This window comes from Daphnia magna, linkage group LG3, assembly GCF_020631705.1.
Source record: "Daphnia magna isolate NIES linkage group LG3, ASM2063170v1.1, whole genome shotgun sequence".
NCBI classification, from domain to species: domain Eukaryota; kingdom Metazoa; phylum Arthropoda; class Branchiopoda; order Diplostraca; family Daphniidae; genus Daphnia; species Daphnia magna.
The window spans coordinates 2485549-2508453 of NC_059184.1; the positions used below are offsets into that span (position 1 = coordinate 2485549).

General features: G+C 40.4%; 1 protein-coding gene and 2 long non-coding RNA genes across 5 annotated transcripts; 2 read left to right on the forward strand and 1 right to left on the reverse strand.

The window, feature by feature from the left end:
• Positions 1-6190: 6190 nt before the first annotated feature.
• LOC116919735 lies at positions 6191-9377 on the forward strand. 3 transcript variants are annotated; one of them, XR_004392021.2, is made up of 3 exons: positions 6192-7246; positions 7328-7603; positions 8389-9377. It is a non-coding gene; the product is annotated as an uncharacterized LOC116919735 (long non-coding RNA). The 3 variants fall into 3 exon arrangements; XR_006643949.1 differs by having other exon boundaries at positions 6191-7603; XR_006643948.1 differs by having other exon boundaries at positions 6191-7603; positions 9058-9377.
• Positions 9378-12748: 3371 nt separating this feature from the next.
• Positions 12749-17091, reverse strand: LOC116919734 (serine/threonine-protein kinase pim-3). Its single transcript, XM_032925752.2, has 5 exons — positions 16687-17091; positions 15990-16210; positions 15640-15903; positions 15441-15540; positions 12749-14605 (listed from the first exon to the last, which is right to left on the reverse strand). Exons 1-5 carry the CDS (start codon positions 16805-16807, stop codon positions 13818-13820), a joined length of 1494 nt encoding a protein of 497 aa, XP_032781643.2. The 5' UTR covers positions 16808-17091; the 3' UTR covers positions 12749-13817.
• A 3894-nt stretch (positions 17092-20985) lies between these two features.
• LOC116919739 lies at positions 20986-22373 on the forward strand. Its single transcript, XR_004392028.2, has 3 exons — positions 20986-21602; positions 21674-22000; positions 22056-22373. It is a non-coding gene; the product is annotated as an uncharacterized LOC116919739 (long non-coding RNA).
• Positions 22374-22905: the final 532 nt, after the last annotated feature.

The following is a 22905-nucleotide window of genomic DNA, read 5'->3' on the forward strand; positions in this document are numbered from 1 at the left end:
TGATACGTGTCTCGTCGCCTTTGACAAAATAATCTTGCTGACTTTCGGAGCGTGACTCATCACTTGCAAAGAGTGAGACATCTGAGAATTCGTACAACAGACGATCTTCCGGACACATCTCTCAGCAGGGGGAAGAGACTACAACGTTGCAATTTAAGCTTTAAGACGTCTGCATTTTCTTTTTCTTTTTTTTTTTTAGTTTATTCAACCTCAAATCAAAATACGTCAAGCATCTAGCAATTGAAAAATTGAAAAAAAAAAAAAAAAATTTAATATATTGATTAGATTGGAGCTGATGAATCAGCAAATTTTGAAGTAGGAAAATCATGGATTTGTGACAAGGGATGAACAACCAACCCCTCAACATTCCTTGTTTTTTTTTTCTCTAATATTTTGTCAGTTGGTCTTCTGTCACATGTTTCAACTTATGTAGTACTATCTCTCTATTTTGACAGTCTATTGTATACGAGTAGCTGCAACAGCCAAAAAGGCAGAAGGCTAAATTTGGTGTTTTTCATTTGCATTGTCGTCGACTGTGCAAGTCGACGACGCCATGACAGTGGATGAAAACAAAGTAAAGAGGCAATAGACAAGTACCGTTTGACAACAATAAACTGTCTAGCAGTGTGTGTGTACTCTACGTAGTTTTCATTCTCTCGCTTTTCAGCTATTCCGTTTGTTGGATATGCAGTTGGCCCCCAAAGTTACGATCGTCTAGATGTGACGGCAGTGACATACCCCGCGGATGGCTGAGATAGGCAAATGAAGTAATTCTTGGAACAAGTTTTTACAAGTCTCTGGAGTGCTCCAACACAACTGCATTTGCTGAAATATGTTGCCAAGTTTCATTTCCTTCCATCTGATAGTGCCTTTTTTTTTATTATTACTATTTCTTGGGTCTTCATCCGTAACGGTGAAAACCAAAAAGAGAATTCTTGGGTTTTTCGGTCGTTTAGCGGACAGCGGGACATTTCTCCTGATTTGAAAGTGCCCTACCCACTTAGATGGACTATCGAGGCGAGTATACAACCCAGCGAATCGAGCAGACGTTGATTATGTTATCTAAACAGCGAACACAGTGTTCGACTTAATCGTTTTCGATAAAGTCGTAAAGACGAATGAACGTAAGACAGAAGTCAAGCACCGATGAAATATGGCAATGATTTCCCAGTGTGTTTTCTTACTTCCCATGCCTATATCAATGTGGGGGAAAACCGAAAAGAGAATATAAACAACTGTTTATTGTCTTCACTAGGGGTTTCCCTTAGTCCCTTTTCCGCCCATTTCTTATGCCTCGTTATTATCGTTGAAAATTGGATCACGACTCGATGGTTTTATTTTTCAAAAAAACAAAAAAAAATCTAAATGGCAAGTCGACGATTTCACACGACGCCACAAACGGGCTTAGAGCAATCACTATCGTAAATCACGGCTTGAAACAAGAGAAGGCGAGATACCGCAAGAAAGCCAATGGCAGTGTACCCAATGACTCGCATACATCATCGGCCCTGACGAACCAAATAGGTCCGGCTCGTACCCAATTCAAACCTCCTTAAATATGTACTAACCTCTATAACTATCGGTGGGTTTTTTGGAATGGAGGCCATCTTCGTTCCGAGGCGAACGTACTCTAAGAGGCAGCAAAAAAGGAGGAAATGAGACTTGATGCACAGTCACGACTTAATGGTGAAGAGGGCCCCGAAGAAGCTAATTGAATCTCACCAGACACAATAGAGGAAGAAGCAAAAGTCAATGGAGCTACTAGTCGAAATGATTTTTTTTTTCTTCCCTTTGTTCTTCCTATTCGGGTTCTATCTCGTCATCTTAATGATCAAGCTTCAAGTTAATTGGTGTCGGAAGTAAATAAGCCAATAGAACGTTTGTGTGTCAGTCCCCGTAAACTGCAGACGCTTCTTTACCTGGAAGGCGCACCCAAATCAAGACCCTTCCCAAAACGATTCAGTTAAATGCGAACACAAATCATTGATGGCGTAGTAAAAATGTTTGCAAAAATATCAATTAAAAAGATATGTTGGGATCACTTTGAAAACAATTCCAACTAGATGATTCCACGGGTTGCCTAGTTACCGTTTTGTGCCTGCTCTTTCTATTTTTCCTTGCAGAGTTTACAAGCACGATCGGCAAATAGGAAATGTCAATTTAGGTGTGTGTGTGTGTGTGCGTCGACTTTGAGAACGCCAAGGTCTACAGGATCCAATCAACTGGCACGTGACGTCGTTTCCACTTGGAGTTTATTTGGTTTTATTTGCTGTATTTCCATTTATCAAACAACGAGACAGTTTAAATACAACCGGGCTGTGTTGCCATCGTAACCGTTGGTTGTTTGCCTATTCGATCATCATCATCCTTTTCTTTTCATCAGCTGGTGAAAACATAATCAAATATTATTTTTTAAAAACGATACTGATTAGGGGGAAAAAAACTGCGAGGGTCATTCCCGCAAACGGCCGTTTTCGTATGTGAGCCAGGGCCGAATGTTGCGGAATTGTATTTTAAAAAAGAAAGAAAAAGAAAGAGAACAGCAAAACGGCAAAGGAATGAGGTTTTTTTGCGTGCATTTCTGCCGTCGTCGCTCATCCAAGGGCGAGCGTTCGTGCGCGTTCTGCGTCATTCTACCTTGACCTCAACCTACACGGACTGGACAGGCTCTTCTCATAAATGCGCCATTCCTCAGTTTATTGGGTCATCTTCTACCTTGAATTTCTCATATCTTTTGATCTCATTTTTGAAAAAAAAAAAATTTGCCCCTTTTTCTTGGCCTTTTCAATCGTGAAATGCTGCGTGAATGAGTCACTGGCGTTCGCTGTCGACCAGAAATAAACCGGCGGTTGCGACTTTGCTTACGCTGCTCCTCTCGGATAGCAGGGCCAGCAAGAACAAGCAACACGATTCCAACCCCCCCAAAGTCAGCGGAGGAGGAGGTGATGAGGCACTTTACGCAGCATCTTTCCCTTTTAAAGGCCACGCATATAGTCAATGCGCCCGCCCAGCTGACGTCATCTTGCATAGCAGAACAAGACTCGACTGATTTCTCTCTACCTCCCTTTTTTCTTTGCCGTCTTGCTCTTTAGGCTCGTTTGAACGAGCTGCGGGAAAAAAGTATTTGAGCTGCTTGTGCAAAAGCGGACCACGTCTAGACATCATTAGGCGACATCTTGCTTTTCTTTTCCTTCCCTTTGGAAAAAGAAAATACTATTTTCAGAGAGAAATTTATCGATCTGTTCGGCATGAAATTCTCTGCGGTTCTTAAATATAAAACAATAGAGCATATTCACAGGCGGATTGCGTCAGAGCCATTTCTCGTGTTGCCTAGTTGAATCGGGATCGTGTTTGAAATACACCGGTTGCATTGCCTTTTGGATGTAGAACTTTTCAGAATAAGAGAAAACGATACGGTATATATATCTGAGACGGCACAGCAGTTTTTTTTTCGATGAATTTATCATGACGCGGAGGAGAGGCAAACTGAAAAGTCCCTTCCACCTCCGCCATAGTCTGCTGATTTATACATCCGAGACGGCGGGGAGTTTTTTGCCTAATAATTCAACTCTATACCTTATTTATATAGTGAATAGACTTCCTTTATACTACGCCACTGGCTCTTACGGACTTATATGTGCCGACCGTAGACGGATGTATTGAATACATAAAGGAGGGGGGGATTTAAGCGCAGTAGTCTTTTGGCCATTCACAAAGAATTCTCCATTTTTCTTCTCTTTTGACAACGACATATCCTTCTTTAACATGTCAATTTTTTCTTAAAATTTAGATTGAAAACTGTTATATTTTTTGTTATAGGGTTTGTTGAACACACACAAATAAAAAAAGAAAATAAGGAAGGCGGATGCACTGGATGACTTGCGCATTGTTTTGCTTTGCGTGTAAATTGCGTGGGACGTACATTTGCAAGGTCTATGTAGTCTATAGTCGTTATATACGGCCTCTATCTTCCCTTTTGACTTACACGATTAACAGATCGTTAGAGTCACTATTGGGTTGGTGTAATAACACGCTCACACCCACTTCATCTGGATCCAACTATAAAAAGTTTTTTTATTTTTTAATGCAAAATAGAGAGAGCCTCCTCCGCGCTTCTGCCTCCCCCGCTGTCTGAGTCGCGATTTAATCAGTCTACTTGAAAAGTTTTAAGGACGCTGTTGAATGAATAATCTTCTAAACACAGAGGCTGGTATAAATCTGTTTCGTTCTCTGAATTGGGCGAATGAAAAAGAAATGAGAAACTTGGCCCATTTTGAATTTCTTGTTTGGATATAAACTACTCTGATATCGCGTTCAGAATTTTTCTTTTTCCCGCAACGCCTGCGCACGTAAATAAAGGGAGAATGTGGGGGGGTAGAGAGGAATAAAGAGATTGTCGTCGTCATGGCAACAGGACACCAACAAGTTCCATCCGTACTCATTCAGTCAATCAGACGTAATAGCTTATAGTGATGCACGGACACAGACTGAACGAATCAAGCTCGCCAAGTTTGAGCTGCGCAATTGGTTTCTTCTGGCCGCCTCTTCGTTCTTTTGTTGTTATTGTTATTGAATCGTCTCAACCGCATCGTTTGGCGCCTGCTTCTTTTTCACCCGAAAGGGCTCGTTTCAAACGAGAGTCACAGGGTCTACACGCAACAGACGAGACCTATTCACTATCAATTGAACGTCCAATCCATCTGCGGTTCGGCCAACGAGTACACGTCGTCTGCTAACCAACGACTGATGTTTACGATAATCCAATCAACAATATATCCCACCGTGCGGGAGTTTTTCGGGACTTTTATTATGTACACACCAAAACAAATTCCTATATACGATAGTATACAGGGTACAAGCTGAAACAGGTGCTGTTTTGAGCGGTGGTTGAAACTATTCTTCTTCAACCCTGCGCTCTATTTCTATACAGACGGACGTAAAAATAGAGGGGCGGCGGCGTTCAAAAAGTGCTGGCGTCCAACACCGGATACGCATTTTACGGCACGTGCATTATACAGAGAAATTGGCATTTAAAAGACGCTGAGGCAGCGTCGCAGACGTTAAAAACAGGAACGTTAGGGAAAAAAAGGAGCTATACAAGATCACCTGTCCAAACATCCGCCGGACAAACCAACAGCAGCCGCTGTAAATTTATGCAAAAAAACGAACCCCGGGATCGCTGAAATTCTTTGAACAAGATGTGCGTCAATGTGCCCATTTTGTCGTGTTCAAACAGGAGGCGTCCAGCAGGTGTGACACACACACAAATAGATTGTTGCTTGTTTTTCTTGGCTGTCAAATAAAAACCTACGCACAAGTTTGTCTGCATAAAATGGAGTGAATTTCTTTTTTTTTGTGTGTGTTATCTCTACGTATACTTGAAACATGTTTTTTTTTTCTCGTACAAAATACAACGACGTGAATGAAGCCAATGAAAACAAAATCCCGAGTCTATCGTAAACTTTGCGGATAAATGATTTTTAAACTTTTGATCACAGAGAGAGCGACGCCATTGGCGTGTATACCCAAAGACCTTAACACATTTCCATATTTTGCTTATAAAAAGATTAAAAGCAATATCATGGTTTTAATAGTTGCAAAAAAGTCCGTCTCCCGGAAGACGGAATCGGGACCGCTACGGTCGGTTAACTTTTTGTCGGTGAATTTAGAGTTATAAACCACAGGAAAAAAAAAACACAGCTCGAATCAATGATTAATTCTTGTTTTTTCAATATACACGACTTTGTACGTCAGCCATTTCTGAACGGCTTCTCATTCAATTGATATAATCCCCAACTTTTTTTTTTACTTTCCAAATATTCCAATTGAATTATACATTTCGAGGAAAAAGAGGAAGAGCTCCACACACAATTATAATCTCGCGCGCTTGTAAAACCGCACTTTAATATGCGCCCATATATAATCTCTTTTGCGCAATGAATAAAGTTTATACGCTGAACCAGACGAATGGGGATCAATCGAGCTGGATCTAGATACAACCTGCTCCATTTTTATTTTTCCATTTTGGTGTTTTCCGACTGTAAAAACGGAATACATTTTCACCGCTTATCTTTTAGGATCTCTAATGCTAATGGGCGCATATGGTTCCACCGTATACACACACACGCATATTGGTTTAAACTGCGCACATATTGCTCTCTCTATATGTAAACGTTGACGTAGTTTCCATGTCTGTGTGTACGTGTGTGAAGGTTTTTTTTTCATTCATGAAAATCCTGGAAAAACCAAAAACACCGAACAACGGAGGATTGCGATTCAAAAGAGAGAGGAAAAAAAAGAAGAGTGTCCTGCGCTTTGTTTACACAATGCGAGTCGCCGGATGCGTTTACCTGTTCCCACGCATTTACGAGATGAATAAATGACTGGTCTATTTATTCACGTTCGCCCACATTGCACAACTTCAACATACAAATGAATTCCATTTAAATAATTGAATAAGAAAATTTCTTTTTTTTTTTGTTGGTAATTTGTAAAGTGAAAAGTTATTCAAAATGAATCGAGAGAAAAAAAAAACTGATAGCGCTGGCCATGAGCAGAGAAATAAAAATTGCACAATTAACCACATCCCAATCTCCGGTAAGGGCCTATTTTTTGAAAAAATACAAACAGACTTGTTTTGGACTTTCTGCTCTCGTCCGTTCTTCACTCTCTCAATAGACCAAGGCGCCCGGTTGTCGTGGTTACTGTCTGGCTCTTCAACAAATATTGATATTGTCTCCTTGTGTACATGTACAGATATTCATTTGGAAATCCCTTGTTCGGACTCGAACGCAGTTTACCTCTTTATTTGATTAGCACGACGCTCATTGAAAGTGTCCTGGATTTTTATAAACGAAAATGTGTGTATGAAAAATTGGGTGTGCGGGACGACGTAAAAGAGACTTTGTGTGTGTGTGTCTGTGGTTTCCTTGTTTTCAGTTGGTCGTGTGTGTTGTTTCGCTGGGTGGAGAAAAGAAAAATTTCAATTGCGTCACGTCCTTTAGCGCAATCGCGGGAATACCAGGAAAACAGAAACAAAAACAAACAAGACTTGAATTTTTTTTTTTCCTATCGTTTCTTTTTTGATTAGAATATATTTGAAAAATGTGTGCAGCAAAGACACGCGTATTGGAGAACAGCATCTGTTTCTCACTTAGCCAGAAGGCTGTTCGATGATGACGGAGCTCTGTCACGCCGGCTGCTGTCTTTTTTTTGAACGCGGAACATGAACGGACCAGCAGCGAGGGTAATGACAAGGCCACATCCTTGGTGATAACTCGTTTCCCTCTTTCACTCCCTTGATTGTCTTCCTTTGTGTTTTTCCCAGATTTCATTCATTATGTACCGAATGATAAGCTCAGCGATTCTTTCATTTTCGGAAATGTTTTTTTTTTTGTTGGTTTCGCAATTGTTTCGGGAAAAAATGAAAGATTAATCACGAAGACGCCAGCGATATGAAACCAGTATTCCTTATTTAATTATTTCGAAAACAAAACAAAATTTCTAGGCAGAGAAAGAAAATTCCTGGAGATGGTGAAGAGTTGGGAACCAACGAGTGCTGTGAGTTTGGCGATTTCAACTTCCACATGCAAATTGAGAAAAGGTGTGCTTACTTTTAATTTCTGAGAACAAAACAGCTTAAAACATTTGTTATGTTGGACAACGATTTTCCTCCCAACTTGTATGAATTTATCGTCATGTGCGGTCCGCGTGTTTTCCATGGAAACGCACACGTGTCAACGTAACCTTATTCGTTAAGACTTTATGTATGTATGCAACAGTCGCAACGCCACAAAAGCGTTTGATGCAATCGTACGCGGAAAACCGCACGGCCCAACTGATACGGAGACTTTGTTGACGTGCCTCGGTATTTCTATTGGCTATTTAGCGCTTTTCGTGATCCCCATTTTTGACAAGTTCACGCGGCACGCAAACATTCTACATACCTTCAAATAATAATAAAAAAAAAAAAAAAGAAACGAACGTTAGCAACACAATCGTTCCGTAAATTTCCACTGATAAGAGCTGACGACCCATTTGAGACATTTCTTTTATCTAATGTCCTTCATTTCTACCGTCATGTTGTTTAGTCAAAAGAATAAGGGAATTTTTTCATTGTCGTGAGCCTTTTTTTTGTGTGTGTGTGTGTTTGGCTGATTTTCTACTAAAGACGCTTTCTGTCTGGTTCTAGCCTTTCATGGCCAGTTTGTGAAACCAGGCTGCTATTTATATTACTATTACATTGCTATTTTTAGTCTGTCGTGGCACAAGCGTTTGTCTGTAGCGGGAACGCCGCATGCTTCTTTTCGTGCCGCGTGCAGAACTCTCTCTCTCATTGTCTATTCTTCTCCTTTTCTTTACCCTTTTTTTTTAATTTTTTTTAAATAGAGATGTAGAGGAAAGAGAGAGAGAGAGAAAAAGTCTATACCTTTTGAGGAGGCGTGGTCAGCAGGTGCTGACCGACAGCCTTGGAAACGTTCCGTGACGTCACTGCTCCTTCTGTCGGTTTTTTTTTTACGAGAAATAAATTTCAAAAAAAAAAAAGCGACAGCTGTTTTCATTTATTTAGTCTTCGCCCAGTCTGTACAGAATTTTCTTAAAACCACACCGCCATTTTTATTGGTTTTAATCGCTTTCCGTGAAAGAGATGTCTATTTTTTTCCAAACGCAATTATATACCTATCTATACATCTATTGTAAGACAACAATGCTCGAAAAGCCAAAATAATGCCGCGTGCGTGCTGTGTTTAACGCCTGTAACGAACTCGCAAGGGGAAGACGATCCCTTTCCACCAACAATAGGCGAGAAAATGAGGACAACTAAAACGAATTTTTTTTTGTTGTTTTCCTTTGGTCTCTTTCTCTCTCTTTACATAACGATATAAATAGCGAAATGGCTTCTTATTTTATTTTTTCCCGTTTGTTTTTGTACAAATTCTTTACGACGTGTCCGTTTTTATTTTCGTCGGCCACCTGTTTGAGATATTTTCTCTTTCTGATTTTAAATTTTTCAATCGACGTGTATTAATTTATTTTTACCATTTTCTTCTGACGAAGAGCCGCCTTTGTTTACAGGCTCTCTGACTTGCAGGTGAACTGTCTGGAGTGCGTCAACAGCTCCGCATACGCCGGTGTTTTCTCTTTCTGGTTGGGATAGTCTACGCATCAAATAAAAAGCTTGCTCAATCTTATTCATTTGCTATATGCACAATGTGTGCGCTGGCTCTTTTTTCAAGTCAAACAAACGGATTTTTTTCTTTTTCTCTCTAAAAATAGATTTCTCTTCGTTTTTATTCTTTAAAAAAACAACATGCATAAGTTATGAATGAGATGCGACAAAAACAAACAATTAAAAAATATATTTAAAAAGAAATGGTTGACGGTGTATGTTTTATGGAGAGGTAACCCGGTACGCTGAAAAAAAAAAAAAAAAAAAAAAATGTATTACAAAAAAAAAAAAAAGAAAAGAAAAAGGTGGGCGAAACTGCGCAGTCAGCGTGTCATGCGCCTTTTATCTGAGACGAAAAATCTTTGAGAGAAAAAGGACTGACGTCATGACCGGTGTGGCCTTTACGATGACGTCCGTTTCGGGCAGGTTGCCGTGTCGTATGGGTGTGGTCTCTTTCGCCTCAAATGTGTACCACACTCTGGCTGGTGGGTTGCCTTTTAGCACGCCCAATTGTCTGCACACGTGGAGATCTTTTTCTGATCTGAAATTGAAAAAAACAGGTAAGATTAATTCCTTCTCGACATCCCGGATACGTTATTGACGTTGCTATATCAGCGGCGTCTGTGCATACGTTCAACTAATAAACAAGCAACGGTTCGTGACGTTAAGAGCAAAGATTATATTCAAAACATTATCGTTTTGAATCGATATACCTAAAATCAAAGATTTCATTTTCTCTTTTTTCTTGCCACCTGAGGTAAGGTTTGTGTGTTACATTTTTTGGTTGTTAAGTTTTAAAATAAAATTCGACCTTGAGGAGTTTTGTGCATATAAGAAAATCACTAGCCTTGGAGAAAGTGGGTCTCTCTTTTTCCCGCGGCTGGGATTACATGCCGGTGTACATTCGCTTGGGGTCGAGAAAATAAAAAAAGAAGAACAGAGGTGTGTTTCATGAATACCTGTACAGACTGGCATCAGTTGTGTACCCCTTAGCAACAACGAGAGACGAACGGTTGCGCAACACCGTCGATGTCGAAAACAAATCCCAAGTTCAGAAACTATAAACTTCGGGCAATTGTTGTTGTCTTTTCGAATTCGAAATGATAAAGAAAAAATTGTTAGCAGGGGGAATAATAAATCATTAACAAAGCGTGATTATATAATGGCCGATCACAAGGTAAAAATCATTTATCGAACAATAGCCGTTTGAGGTGATCATCACGCGGGTTCGGTGCAACTGCCCAAGGTCGGTTCACGCTGACGTGTTACATCCACACGGACTCTCGCATTCCGGGTCATTTTTTTTTTTGTTTTCTCGCTCACAAGTGAAACACACACACACACACAGAAAAAAATTTAATGCCAGACAGCCGAGATAAAAAGGAGAAGACCGCGTGCTCGCAGTTTTTCCTCAATCAACATTCAGATCGCACACGATTTACCTGGAAAATAAAATAAAAAATTAAAAAGAGAAAAGAATTTGTTTTACATTTTGCGTCATTAGTAAACAAGAATAATAAGGACACACAAGTGTGGCCGGTGATCATGTGGCCCCGTTTAGAATTCCACGAAAAACAGGGAAGGCTGCCGGACAAATCCAAATGGATGTTGGAAAGTTGAAATCATCAAATGAATTTTTTTTCATTTTTAATGGTGGAAAGCCGTTCTTTTTTTGCAGACATGGTAAACAGATGAGAAAGGGTATTCTCGATTTTTCTCTTGAACATCTGAATAAAATAATGTCGTCGCCGTTTCTACAAAACAAAAAACGAACGCCGCCTGTTGGAATTCCGGCCGCAACTGGTCAAACGATAACGCAACTTTTACACAACGTCCAAACGACATGAACACAATTTGCCAAACGTCAATCCCTTAATGAGATGAATTCGCCTTTGATCACGACCGAAACACACACAAAAAAGGGGCGCCAGGGATAAAAATATCGAAACATTTCAGTGCGTGAGTCCATACGTACAAGGCACCGTTTTTTTTTTCGCCATTAAAATCACGTTTTTATTCGCTTAGTGGGAATGTTATTTTTAGATGTTAAATTATGTTAATCTTGACTTGTTTTTTTTTTGGTCATTGTCTTATTAATCCCATCGATTGTGTGTGTCCTCGTGAAAAGAACAGCTTTTGTCGGCGCCTGCAAAGACGGTGAACGCAGACGTTCGTGAGATAAACGTCAACCTTGACGCTCGAACGCCATCCATCCGAAATTGTAATGAAAGTTTCTTCATCCAAAACATGATACGTGGTCGAGTTGAACGACATGGATTGCCATCAAACCCCATTTACCTGTAAATCAAACAAGAACCAAAAGGGAAAAGATTGCTCGATAGATTAGCATTTGAAACATTCGATGAATTTCGTGCAGCTATTCTCGGCACCGGAATGTCCCCAAATCAGTTTAGCCATCGTTTGTGACGAAACGGGGGTCGGTTGTGAAAAAAAAAAAAAATACATTATTCTACGCGTGTTGCGCGCTGTTGCAATTCGCGCAAAAATAGCCATCAGGTAGTAAAAACCGTGTTTATTTTCGGTCGCGGAAGTTCTTCGGTGTCGTTTGCCGATGACCGTTGCCGACAACAAACGGCAGCTCATAACGCCCTTGACGACAGACGTTCCCGCCAACCGGATTTCACTACCCCCGTGAAAACACCAAGGCCGCATCTGGGTCTTAAAGTTCAGGCCCACCGACGGACGTGCTATTTTATCTACACTTGGAAGGTATAGACAGAAAAATGGAGCCAGTACACGTGCCGTCTAAACAACTCCCATACCAAAAAGAACTGGCCTGAAGTTTTGTGAAGATGCAATGTCCAATCTTTCATATCAGAAAACAATAGTAGACCGGGTTTTTTTTAAATATTTTTCTCAATGTATATATGATGTCTGACAATGTCCGTGCTAACGTCATAGACGTTATGTGCTACACGGTTCACGTCGACTTGTTTATCATCACTGGCGCTATTTCCATTTGTTTTCTCGTCTCTATAGATTTGGGTTCGTGATGTTCTTTGCTACCTCCATTCACCTGATTTTTTCTTACCTGAACGAAATCTCTCGTCGTATATTGACCTGAATACATTTGAATCTAACGGTTGAGCGAATTATAATTCAGTCACGTTGGGCAAGTTTTCTTTTTTTCTTTGAAAAGACTCATTTTTTTTTTTTTAGCTTTTCGTTGGAAGTCGTTATTCTATAAAAAGATTCTTGGAATGTCGTGAGCGTGTCTGCACCATCTTTTTTTTATTTTTCCTCGTCTGTAAAATGTGAGTAACACTGGCGTTCTGCGTTAGAAAGAACAACGCTTTCCCAATCATTTTATTGCCAAAAATAAGTCTTTTTCAATTCCAAAAACAAAAGACAGCAATTTTTTATTTCTTCACGAAAACGAGGGGAAATATTTTTGTTTTTTAATTATGGGATACCTGTGAATTGCAACATCATTTTCGCTTATCCCGCACATTGTACACGAAGCCATTATAATCGGGCAAAAAAAAAATACCCAAACGACATGAAAATATTGCTTTATTTTTTTCAAATTAAAAAATAAAACAAAAAAAAATTCAAAAATGGGGCAAAAGTACTATTTTTTTTTTTTATTTTGGTCGGTGACGACAGACATCACATTTTAGTGAAAAAAAACAAAACACGAAAGCAAAAAAAAAAAAATTTGGTAGACAAGCACTTAGGAAAAAACGAAAAATCGAAAACAAGGAACATTATATTTCAACCACGCCAATAAATTACTGTATTCATAGGAAAGAGGGGTAGTCATTGGGTGTATAGAGAGAGGGGGGTATGCTCGACATTGTCAATCAAAGCAACGATATGTATGGTATGTGTAGTATTATTAATATGCCTTCAAAAACATTATTCACGCCTAAAAAGATTCGAAAGAAAAATGGCTGGAAACAAGAGTCGCCGTTTCGACAAAAGTTTCTGAATTCTTTCATTGAACCAAAAAAGTTATTCATAATTTTTGAAAAAAAAAAATAAAATTTACGACAGATGTCGAAAATTGATACCTAAAAGACGGATAGAGAGATACACACGCATAGTTTTTGATATATCGCATTACGTCATCATTGAAATTCTATGTACACTCACACACACACACGCACATACAATAAAATGGATGTTTAATATAATATTTATATCGAGTTCATTCAAAACGCTCAAAGCGGCGGGGGTATTCATGTCCCGCATCGGAGCAAATTTTGATGATGATAAATTAGTTGCATTGCAGTTTTGCTTTATTTCATCTTTTTTTTTCCTTCTCTAATCACGAAAATTAAAAAAAAGAAGCGTTCTTAAAGAAGGGGGAAGTATAAACCTTCATTAACAAAAGAAGGTAGAATAAAAAAAATCACTTTTGACTACGTCAATAAATTACAACACGAATAGAACCGAGTGACCAGGGTTTTCTTTTTCCCGACAGAGCGAGTCCTCGACACACAGCGGAAGTAGGAGGAATAGTAATGAACTGTTCAAAAATACATTTTTTTTTTTTTTTTTGCTCTAGCATGGCACACACGCAAAAACAAAAAAAAAATTAAACATTATTGTGATCATAACAAAACTGTGGGCGGGAATAAATTTTTTTTTACAGACAAAAATATTTACAAAAATTAAAAAAAAACTAAAAGGCAAAATCGCCTGCGGCAGCGGCAGAAACTGATCCGCTTTTAGCGCTACCCGCCACAGCTGCGGCGGCGGCCGCTGCCGCTAGAATTCCGGGCCGCACTGGTGGTGGGTAATGTTGATGGTGATAACACTGAGACGAGGCCGAAGAGCTGGACGATGAACCCAAATCGGAGCAGGAGGAGGCGGACGACGAACAAGACGAACAGGAATTACAAGATGAAGGTAACGATCCGCCAAACGAACTGGGCAGACCGTTGCTAATGGCTACGTGATGATGCGCTCTTCGCTGAGGCACGGGAATGCCCGTCGTCGTCGAACAGGCCGTCGTCGTGCTCAGCAAAGCTTCCGTCAGTGACATGGCGATTGGGCTGCACGGTGTGGAAGCCGGAGCTGGCGGAGGAGACACGCACGGAACGGGAATCATCGTGGCGGTGGAAACCGCATCGACTGTCGATTGAGTTAAAACGTGGACGCCGGAAGGTGGAAGCATTTCCGACGAAGTCATCCACGGATGGGCGAGAATTTGTTCTAACGACGGCCGATCAGTTGGTCGATACTCCAGGCAGCGGAGGATCAAATCTTCGCATTGAGGCGATAGACGAAGACGTCCGGGACTTCTAGTCACGAAATTGACCGTCGCTCGAACGATTTGATCGTCTTGTTCGAACGGGATGTCACCGCACACCATGTCGTACAATAAGATGCCCAAGGACCAAACAGTGGCTGGCCGGCCATGATACCGTCTGTGACGGATCCATTCAGGTGGAGAATAAACTCGGGTACCTGTGCACGTCATTATAAACACACAAAAAAGAGGGGAAGAAGAAAAAAAAACAATTGTTGTTGGTTAAATAAGGTTTTATCACGCCAGAACTATTCTTCTCATTGTATTCAATCTAGGGCTAGCAGATGGTGTCCGACATTAGGCTATTACTCCCGATTTAATTCAATACGGGCTGTGAGGTGCTAAAGGGGCGGTTACAATTGGACACCTGTCGTCTAACGCATTCCTCGTCTTTTCATTCGTTGCCCTCGTTGTGTCAAAATCGAAATTTCAATGGCTCAATTTGAGAATTCACGTTTTGACGGCGTTGAATTTTTAATTTGCGATTGCAAAATATATTTTCCCCGAAATTAAAAGGGGGGATGGCGCCAGAAACAGCTGGTTGATACACATTTGAGGGGGGGAATGTTCTTTAAGGATGTGCTACGGTACAGGTAAAGAAAGAAAAAAAAAGAGGACCAGGTATTTCCATAGATGGATCGGAGTTTGTTTCTATCGTCCTTGCCTGCGGCGAGGCGAGATTCCTCATCTCTTGAGAAACTGGTTTCCTTGCCCTTTGCCCAAAAACCTTTTCTATTTATTTTTTTTTTTTTCAAACACAAAAATATGCTGTTTCCCTATCCCTACTACGACCGTGTTTATCACTACCTGAGGGACCATTGAGTAGAGAAAAGGAAAGAGGTCAACTGTCAATGGGAGAAAAAAATAAGGTGGTCGCCTAGCAACACACACCTAGCTGTACACGTTTACTATACGAGTCGGTAGGAGACAAACAATTTCAAGTGACCCAACGGCCGTTGAACTTCAAATACGAAATATCCGGCAGGAACTTACCGTCAAATTCCGTGTAGACGCCATCCTTGAGATAGTCGCCGGATCCAAAGTCGATCAATTTCAGACAATGCGTTTTTAAATCCACTAAAATGTTTTCATCCTAGAAATTTGAAAAAACAAACATTTCAATATAATAATTTCAAATTTAAAAAAAAGAAAAAGAAAGAAATATAAAAAATGTTTGGATTTTAATTTTTACCTTAATATCGCGGTGAATGACTCCGGCTCGATGGCACTGGACGACAGCTTCGACCACCTGGCGGAAAAAATTTCTAGCCGCCTGTTCAGGTAAAGCTCCTCGTTCGGTGATGAAATCAAACAGATCCTGAGATGATTCAGCTCGTTCCATCACCAAAACGAAGACGTCGTCAGCGTCGCAGGCGTCCAAAAGGCGAACAACACCCGGCACGTGAGCCACTTGCCGCAAAAGGCAAAATTCCAATGGAACTCTGACACCGTTTACCTGAAGACGAAGGAAAATGACGTCATCATTTTTGTTTTATCATCTTTCTCTCGTGTGAAAAAACGAATAAAAAAATAAAAACTTACATGACTCCACGTGGTGACGGAGCTCTTGTGAATGTGTTTGATGGCGACGGGAAGCCCGTCACGAATGCGATTTCCCGCGTAGACGGTACCGAATCCTCCTTTACCCAAAATGTGACCGACGTGATACGTCCGTCCGAATGTCTCGCAGTCCATTAGCGCCATCTGAGAGGAAGGCGTCGCGACGCCCGAGGACGATGCAGGTGCTACTGTCGCCATCGTTACTGTGTCACACAACAAAAATGCAATCAGTCACAAAATATTATCCCGCCAATACAACAAAAGAGACCAAAACATTATCCCGCGCAATGACGTCAACATGGCCACAAACCCAGCATTCTCAACACAAACACGCCACACATCTTTCCATTTCCATTGAAAATTAAATCAAATGAAAAAGAAAGACTTGCAAAGTAACCAACGGGTCACGATTTAGAAAGTGTTGTTACCTCCCCCACCATTTCCATCAGCTGAAAGAGAGAGAGGAACTTTTCTTTACGTATGTGTGTGTGTGTGTGTGTACTGAATCGAAAAACGTAATAGAAACGAGCCTCGCAGTAACACCAAAGAAAAACGTACGAAAATTTCCCCGATTTCCCCCTTGAGCGTGAAAGATAACGGACGCCGTCGGTTTACCCACGACGCAGCATATTCGTCAACACGCAAAAAAAAACAAAGGGAAAGAAAAAATAATAATTACCTGGTCGTTCTGCGACGTTGGTGAGAGTTTTTGAATCCGTGTCGCCGCGTAGCATCGAGACGTTAGTCGTCGCGGCTGCTGCGGCGGAGTTGGCGTACAATTCGAGATTGCGCGACAACATGGCCACGTCGAGAAACGAAAATAACACAAATTCAAACGTGAAACCGTTGAAAGTCAACTTTTGTGTTTCTAAATTTCAGACGAGTTGATGCGTTTCGAAACGCAGAGCACAAATCACACAAGTAATCCCCAATGTTGAAGTGTTTGTTTGAGATGGATGAATTTGGACTTTTTTCATCAGAAGTTGATGGTGGTGGCGTCTTGCGACAGAGACGGGAAAACGAAATGCGTTTCCCTCACTTTTTCGGGAGCGAACGAGAGACACAACCGACTCGGCCGAAAGCACGCTGAAGACTGTTTTGAAAACAAGTACCACCCTCAGTTGCAACCCACCTCCCAACGCCCCCGTTTCCGATGCGATCTCCTGGGTTCGCTCCTGTCGGTGCAGTTTTGTAACTCTCCGCATTGTTGTGACGTTGCCGAACGGCAACGTCCTTTCGTTCGATTGGTAAAATTATCTTTAAACTTGATCGAAATTGATGACTAGAAGATTCGCGATGGCAAGTGAAATGCAAAAATGATCAAATTCAGAAGATGGCGCTAATTAGACGAATATCGCAGACGTAGACTTGTAGGAACTGTTTAGTGGGGAGGTGCTGGCGTAGACGAACGTCTGGTTCGTTGTGGGTGGTTGTGCACCAAAGACCGTAAAAAAAAACAGAAGAGGAAGAGAAGCGATGCAGGGGGTTGGGTGAGGAGGGCGCCTACACTACAGAGAGACCCGTAAGCATTCCACCCCCTTGGTGATAGCCAATGGGAGAGTGAGGCACGGCTCCACTGTCTCCTTTCCCGCCCATCTCTTTTTTCCCGCCAAAAAAGACAAGCAGTGCTGCCACCGCTAGTGGATCGATCTCTTCCCCCCATAGACACCCAGCAAGTGAATCAGCATATACGTCGGGTCTATCGGTCGACCGAATAAAAATAACAGAGGAGACGGACAAGCAATAAAAAATAAAACAGGCAATGCAGCGAAGGAGAAAGATTAAAGTGTAATTGAATCGACAGTCTAGTGAAGTGCAAAAGAAAAACAGTTTTTTTCTTTTTTCAGTTTTTGTGTAAACGAAATTCTGTGTAACACAATCAGTCTCTCTTTTTGCCTCTAACGCACACAATGTATAGCAGAGGCGTTTTCTCTTGATTATGATTTCGACAACGGTGATAGTCAGCGCCATCGCGACGGTGGGCGGGCCAGATTCCAAGAATGCGACAACTGACCGTTCCTGCTCGCGACATGACCAAAACCGAGCACAACCTGCTCTTTCTAACAAAGCAAAAATGATAAAATTTCACCTGTTTTGTTTGCCTTTTTTTTACTTGTTTGACCAATAGTGTGAAATACAACCATCGGCAAACTGGAATTCGATTTTGGCCACACAAACGCCAAACACACCGCCATTTTGGAAATATCAGAAATATCATTAATCGTCCAATCGGAGGTCAATGTGGAACGATCGGTATTTATTTTTCATACGCACGTATTTAATTAAAAACAAAGGGGTTTCTACAGATTTATTTTGCCATTGATGGATGAATGACGTCATTTATACCTCACCCTGTTCCAATTACGGAAGCAATCACTCTTCATCTTTCTTTTTGGATAACTCGCAGCATTTCTGGGCACAAGCTTCCAATCCCCCCCACTGCACTGTAAACGTGTGTGTTGATTCAAAATAATTTGGCGCGTAGAGAACGGTTATTTTTAATTGTTTCCAAACAGCGAAAAGACTGTTCGATATTTCTGAGACTCTACAAGATTTTTGGAGGCACAAAAACTATGAATGCCTTCTCTCGTTTCTCGAGGGTGAAAACACGATGGCGGCGAAAGAAAAGAAAGAGGAGAAGGGGGGACCTATCGGTCATCAAAAACGGCCGCGCTCTTGAAAAACGGGCCGCCTCTTCTACACAAAAAAAAAAGCAGCCCCCAACACTCGAAAAAGAAAATCAGAGCTCTTTTTATGTTTTCGGTTCCCACAGTCTCACATTCTTATGTGTGTCTATACACCCCATATATAAAAGTGTTTGAAGGCTCTTGTTTACCCCATCAACTACGATAGAGCATTTTGCAATATGTTTGTATTTTTATAGTAGTTTTCACGGTATCATTCACACGCTATAGTAGTACGCTATACGCCAAAGATGCGTTTCGTTCACTCGGTTTGGAAAAAATAAAAAATGTGCTCCGTCATTCAATGGAGATTTTAAAAATGCTTGTTAAATCACAGACACGATTTTGTTTTCGTTTTAATAATTCTAAACATATTCCCCCAATGAAAATAACAAGCAGGTCGTCGAGTCCATTTGATGTGCATTCTATACACACATGGTTGATTATTGTTTTAGTTAAGTTTTTTTTTTTTTGGTGGAGGCGCTGATTTTCTTCGGCTATTGTTGTTCTTTACAGTGTATCATTTTTTTTCGGCTTATGAATATTTTCATAGTGGAACAGGTGTCGAAAAAAACAAGCCAGCAGTTTAACATCCGAGACGGATAGCGCCATTCTAATACTATGATGGCCGTGAATCAAAACAAAAATGGATAATCATAAAAGAAAACACTTTATTTATTTATTTTCTTTTTACCGAGGCCAAATATTTATACCAGCGAATGGCGTCATTTCGGGGTTTTACTTTTCTACGAGAAATTTTAAAAAAATTTCCCCAAGCGACTTTCACGATTTGTTGAGGTGACATGGCACAAAAAAAGGGGGAGATTAAAAATGGAAAATCCCGAACTTGTTATAGCGCCCAAGGAGGGAAAAATCTTGTTGTTCCAGCAAAAGACAAAAATACACACATAAAAAAAAAAACTTTTGTTAAGAGAATCGAGCTTCGTCTTATTTCTTTTGCTTATAAATAGATTTGAAAGTAAACTTACATTCGAATGTGAAATATATATGGAAGAGGTCGGGTCAAAGTCGACGTTGCCAACGCTTATCAGCGCGTATACATGTTGGCCAACAATGAATATATTTAAAGCCCCAACACAAATATAGAACGAAAGGAGAACTCATCGAAATAGACACTGTATATACGTATAACCTCTTCTTTTCATTCTGTTTTTACATATTACCTGTCATTTTTGATTTACCTTGCAAAACCCAAAATGGCGAACCACAGCTGCGTCGAACACAAGACAAACTGTGCGCGTTATCATTGCCATTTGACATTTTATTGTTTCTCTTCTTTTGGGGGTCGGGACGAGGAGATTGGCGAATTCGTCGGATGATTGCTGGTTTGTTTTTTGTTCATCCAGCAACAATAATCTTAGGAATGACTCGTCAAGAAAATGTGTTCAATGTTCTCTTTTGTTGTCTAAAATAATTTCCCCTCTGTTATCTTTTCGGCAGTATCGTACACTGGTAATACCCAGAGATAAGTGGGACAATGTTGTTTACGTCTTCCATTCATTCTGTGATATTTGCACTTGGCTTACGTTCTTATCACGAAGAATTTTAATTCGAAAAAAAAAAAAAATGAGGTTAAAAGTGAGCGTCCGGTTGGGGTGAATATTTTTGACGTTTGCCATTTTCATCGATTTTTTTTTTTTCATAGACAATTTCCGGGTCACTTCTATCCGCCGGATGCCAGAGTCCTAATCAGATTAGTAAAAAAAAAATGACAATATTTTCGGCATTTTTCATTCAGTCTCTTCTTTTTTGATGAATCACATTTTCCATAGCTGCTGATGTTTGTCTATGCGAAAACGGAAACCAAGTTAGTCAAAGGTCAGAAAACTCTTTCGAACCAAACTCAAAAAATGTGTTCTTCATTTTTCTTAAAATAAAACAAAAAAAATTATGTTTGCTTTATTATTTTGTACTGACTAAACGCGTGTGTATAAACGCTTCCCCCTCTTTTTTTTTTTACCAGTATTGGTTTCGTGACGATTGAAATTGAAAACGGGTAACCTAAAACTTGTATGGAGTAGGAAAAGCATCGTTGGCTTGTTGCCGGGGTTCCGCTTAGAAACAACGGCTTGTGACAAATGCTACTTGCTCGATAGTCATGTGTAACTAACGTATCAAAATTCAAAAAAAAAAAAGGCCAAAGGACATACAAAAAATTCAGCAGATTGAATTTAGCTTCGCCATCATTTAGTCCAATAAACGACGGGATATAAGAAAGGCAATAACAACTCAATCGTTTACACGTGGAACATGCCGGCAGATGTGGCCTCGTACATCACACATGTTTTAGCAGGTTGTCTGCTTGTTACCTGGATAAATAATACGATTAACTAGGCAAACAGACATTTCCTGGTTGCTGACAAAACGTTCGGTCTTCTCCCTCCAGCTTTTTATCAACAGCAAAATGAATATTTCTAGCTGAGTCGATACGCAGGTGTAAGTGGGGAGTAAATCGTGTACGTCCAAGTGACGAAACGTAAGAAAATAATGGTAACAAGTGTGCCGGTATAGTAAAAAAAAAGGGAAAATGGCCATCGGGAAAATAAAATTTGACCACCCACGCAGTTGACGACAACTGTGTCAACGCCACGGTGGCGCCGTGCGCGCGTCTGTTTCTCTCACGCCAACCCGTTAACGAAAAAGAATTACGCACTTGAATCAATAGACATTAGGTTTTTTTAATTAACAAACAACTCTTACCCCTGTAGCGCACCACACGTTCTCTATTTTCGAAAAAAAAAAACAACTTTGGGATCGAAAAGGTCAATCTGTTTCAGATCAACACGTCGCCACTTTGTTGTTGCTAAGGCCTTTTGCGTGTCAAATCAACACAATTGTCATTTGTCTTATGTTTCTAGAATATTTTCATTAAATGGGTCGGAACAACATCGTAAGGACATTGGAGTAGCGGATCCTCCTTTTTTTTTGTTTATCTACATTATTTTTTATTTTCTTAAATAGAGACCAAGGTCGTTTTTGGATGGACACATCAATGGCCGTGTCGCTAAGGCCCTTTTATTCCCATCAAAACAACACATTAGATGTTAAAGAGCACGTGACTTCTCCGTACTACATAGACATGTTATGTTCTTTGCCAAAACGTACACCGATCGACGTTAACTTGTTAATTATTATTTTTCAAATGCCCACAATTGAGGTCTAGCAGACAGAGAAACGTGGGAAAAGGAGCGGAATCGAAATCACACACACACAATCGCAAGAGTGTCGATTGGCACGCATCGCGATCAGGTTGCGACGTCACGGCGTCGCAACAATTCAGACCTACTGGTATCAAGAAAAACATTTTTACTCGTGTAAATATACTAATTTTTTGTTGTTACAGTATACACACTTCTTTTGAACGATAATGATCACGACCGAGAAAGCTCCCCTTTTTTTGGTTAAAATGCTGACACAAAAGAAGAACCCGTTCCGCTGTCAGTTTATTCGCCGTCGTTTAGATACAAAAGAAAAACCCCGTGATTCAAAAAGAGAGAAATTGCCGCCAAATGAATGAAGGGACCACCCTTGAAGCTAAAAAGAAAATCGGTCTCTCAAATTGCCCTTATATCGATACAAATTTCATTTGGACGATGCCAACCGGTTAAGAAATTCGGCTTTTATTTTCTTTGAGGTCTGAATAAAGACATCGGAATTCGTTTTATGCTGTCTGATCCAATTGAGGAAAATAAAAAAAAGGAAATAAAATATTACAGAAAACGAGGATGAATTGCGTTTAAGGAAAAGAAAAAAATCGGAACGCGTGTGTACACATATAGACTTTGGTTCGACCGCACGCGAGTCCATACACACACCGTTCGTTCAATTGTTTCCTTATCCCGAAAATATTTCACATCTGTGCTGGGCAACGTGGCGCCAGTCGCCTCCTATTGCACCAGCTTAATATACATATAATTTAAAAAGAATTTTCTTTTAGATTAAAATGGACGCGCTTGTGTTCTCACAGTCAAACGTGATCGTCGATAAATGACCTTTTCGCGGAGAAAACAAAAAAATGTGGCTTCTTAAAGAGCATTACCGACTCCCAGTCGAATTTAAATGTCAACGCAACCACATGATGACTCCCTATATAATCCCACGAAATCACGTTTGACTTGCGTCATCACTTGATGGCCATTTTCAAAATATTACAAAACACGTGTATGCCGTTCACGAGCAACAATTCAAGTCAA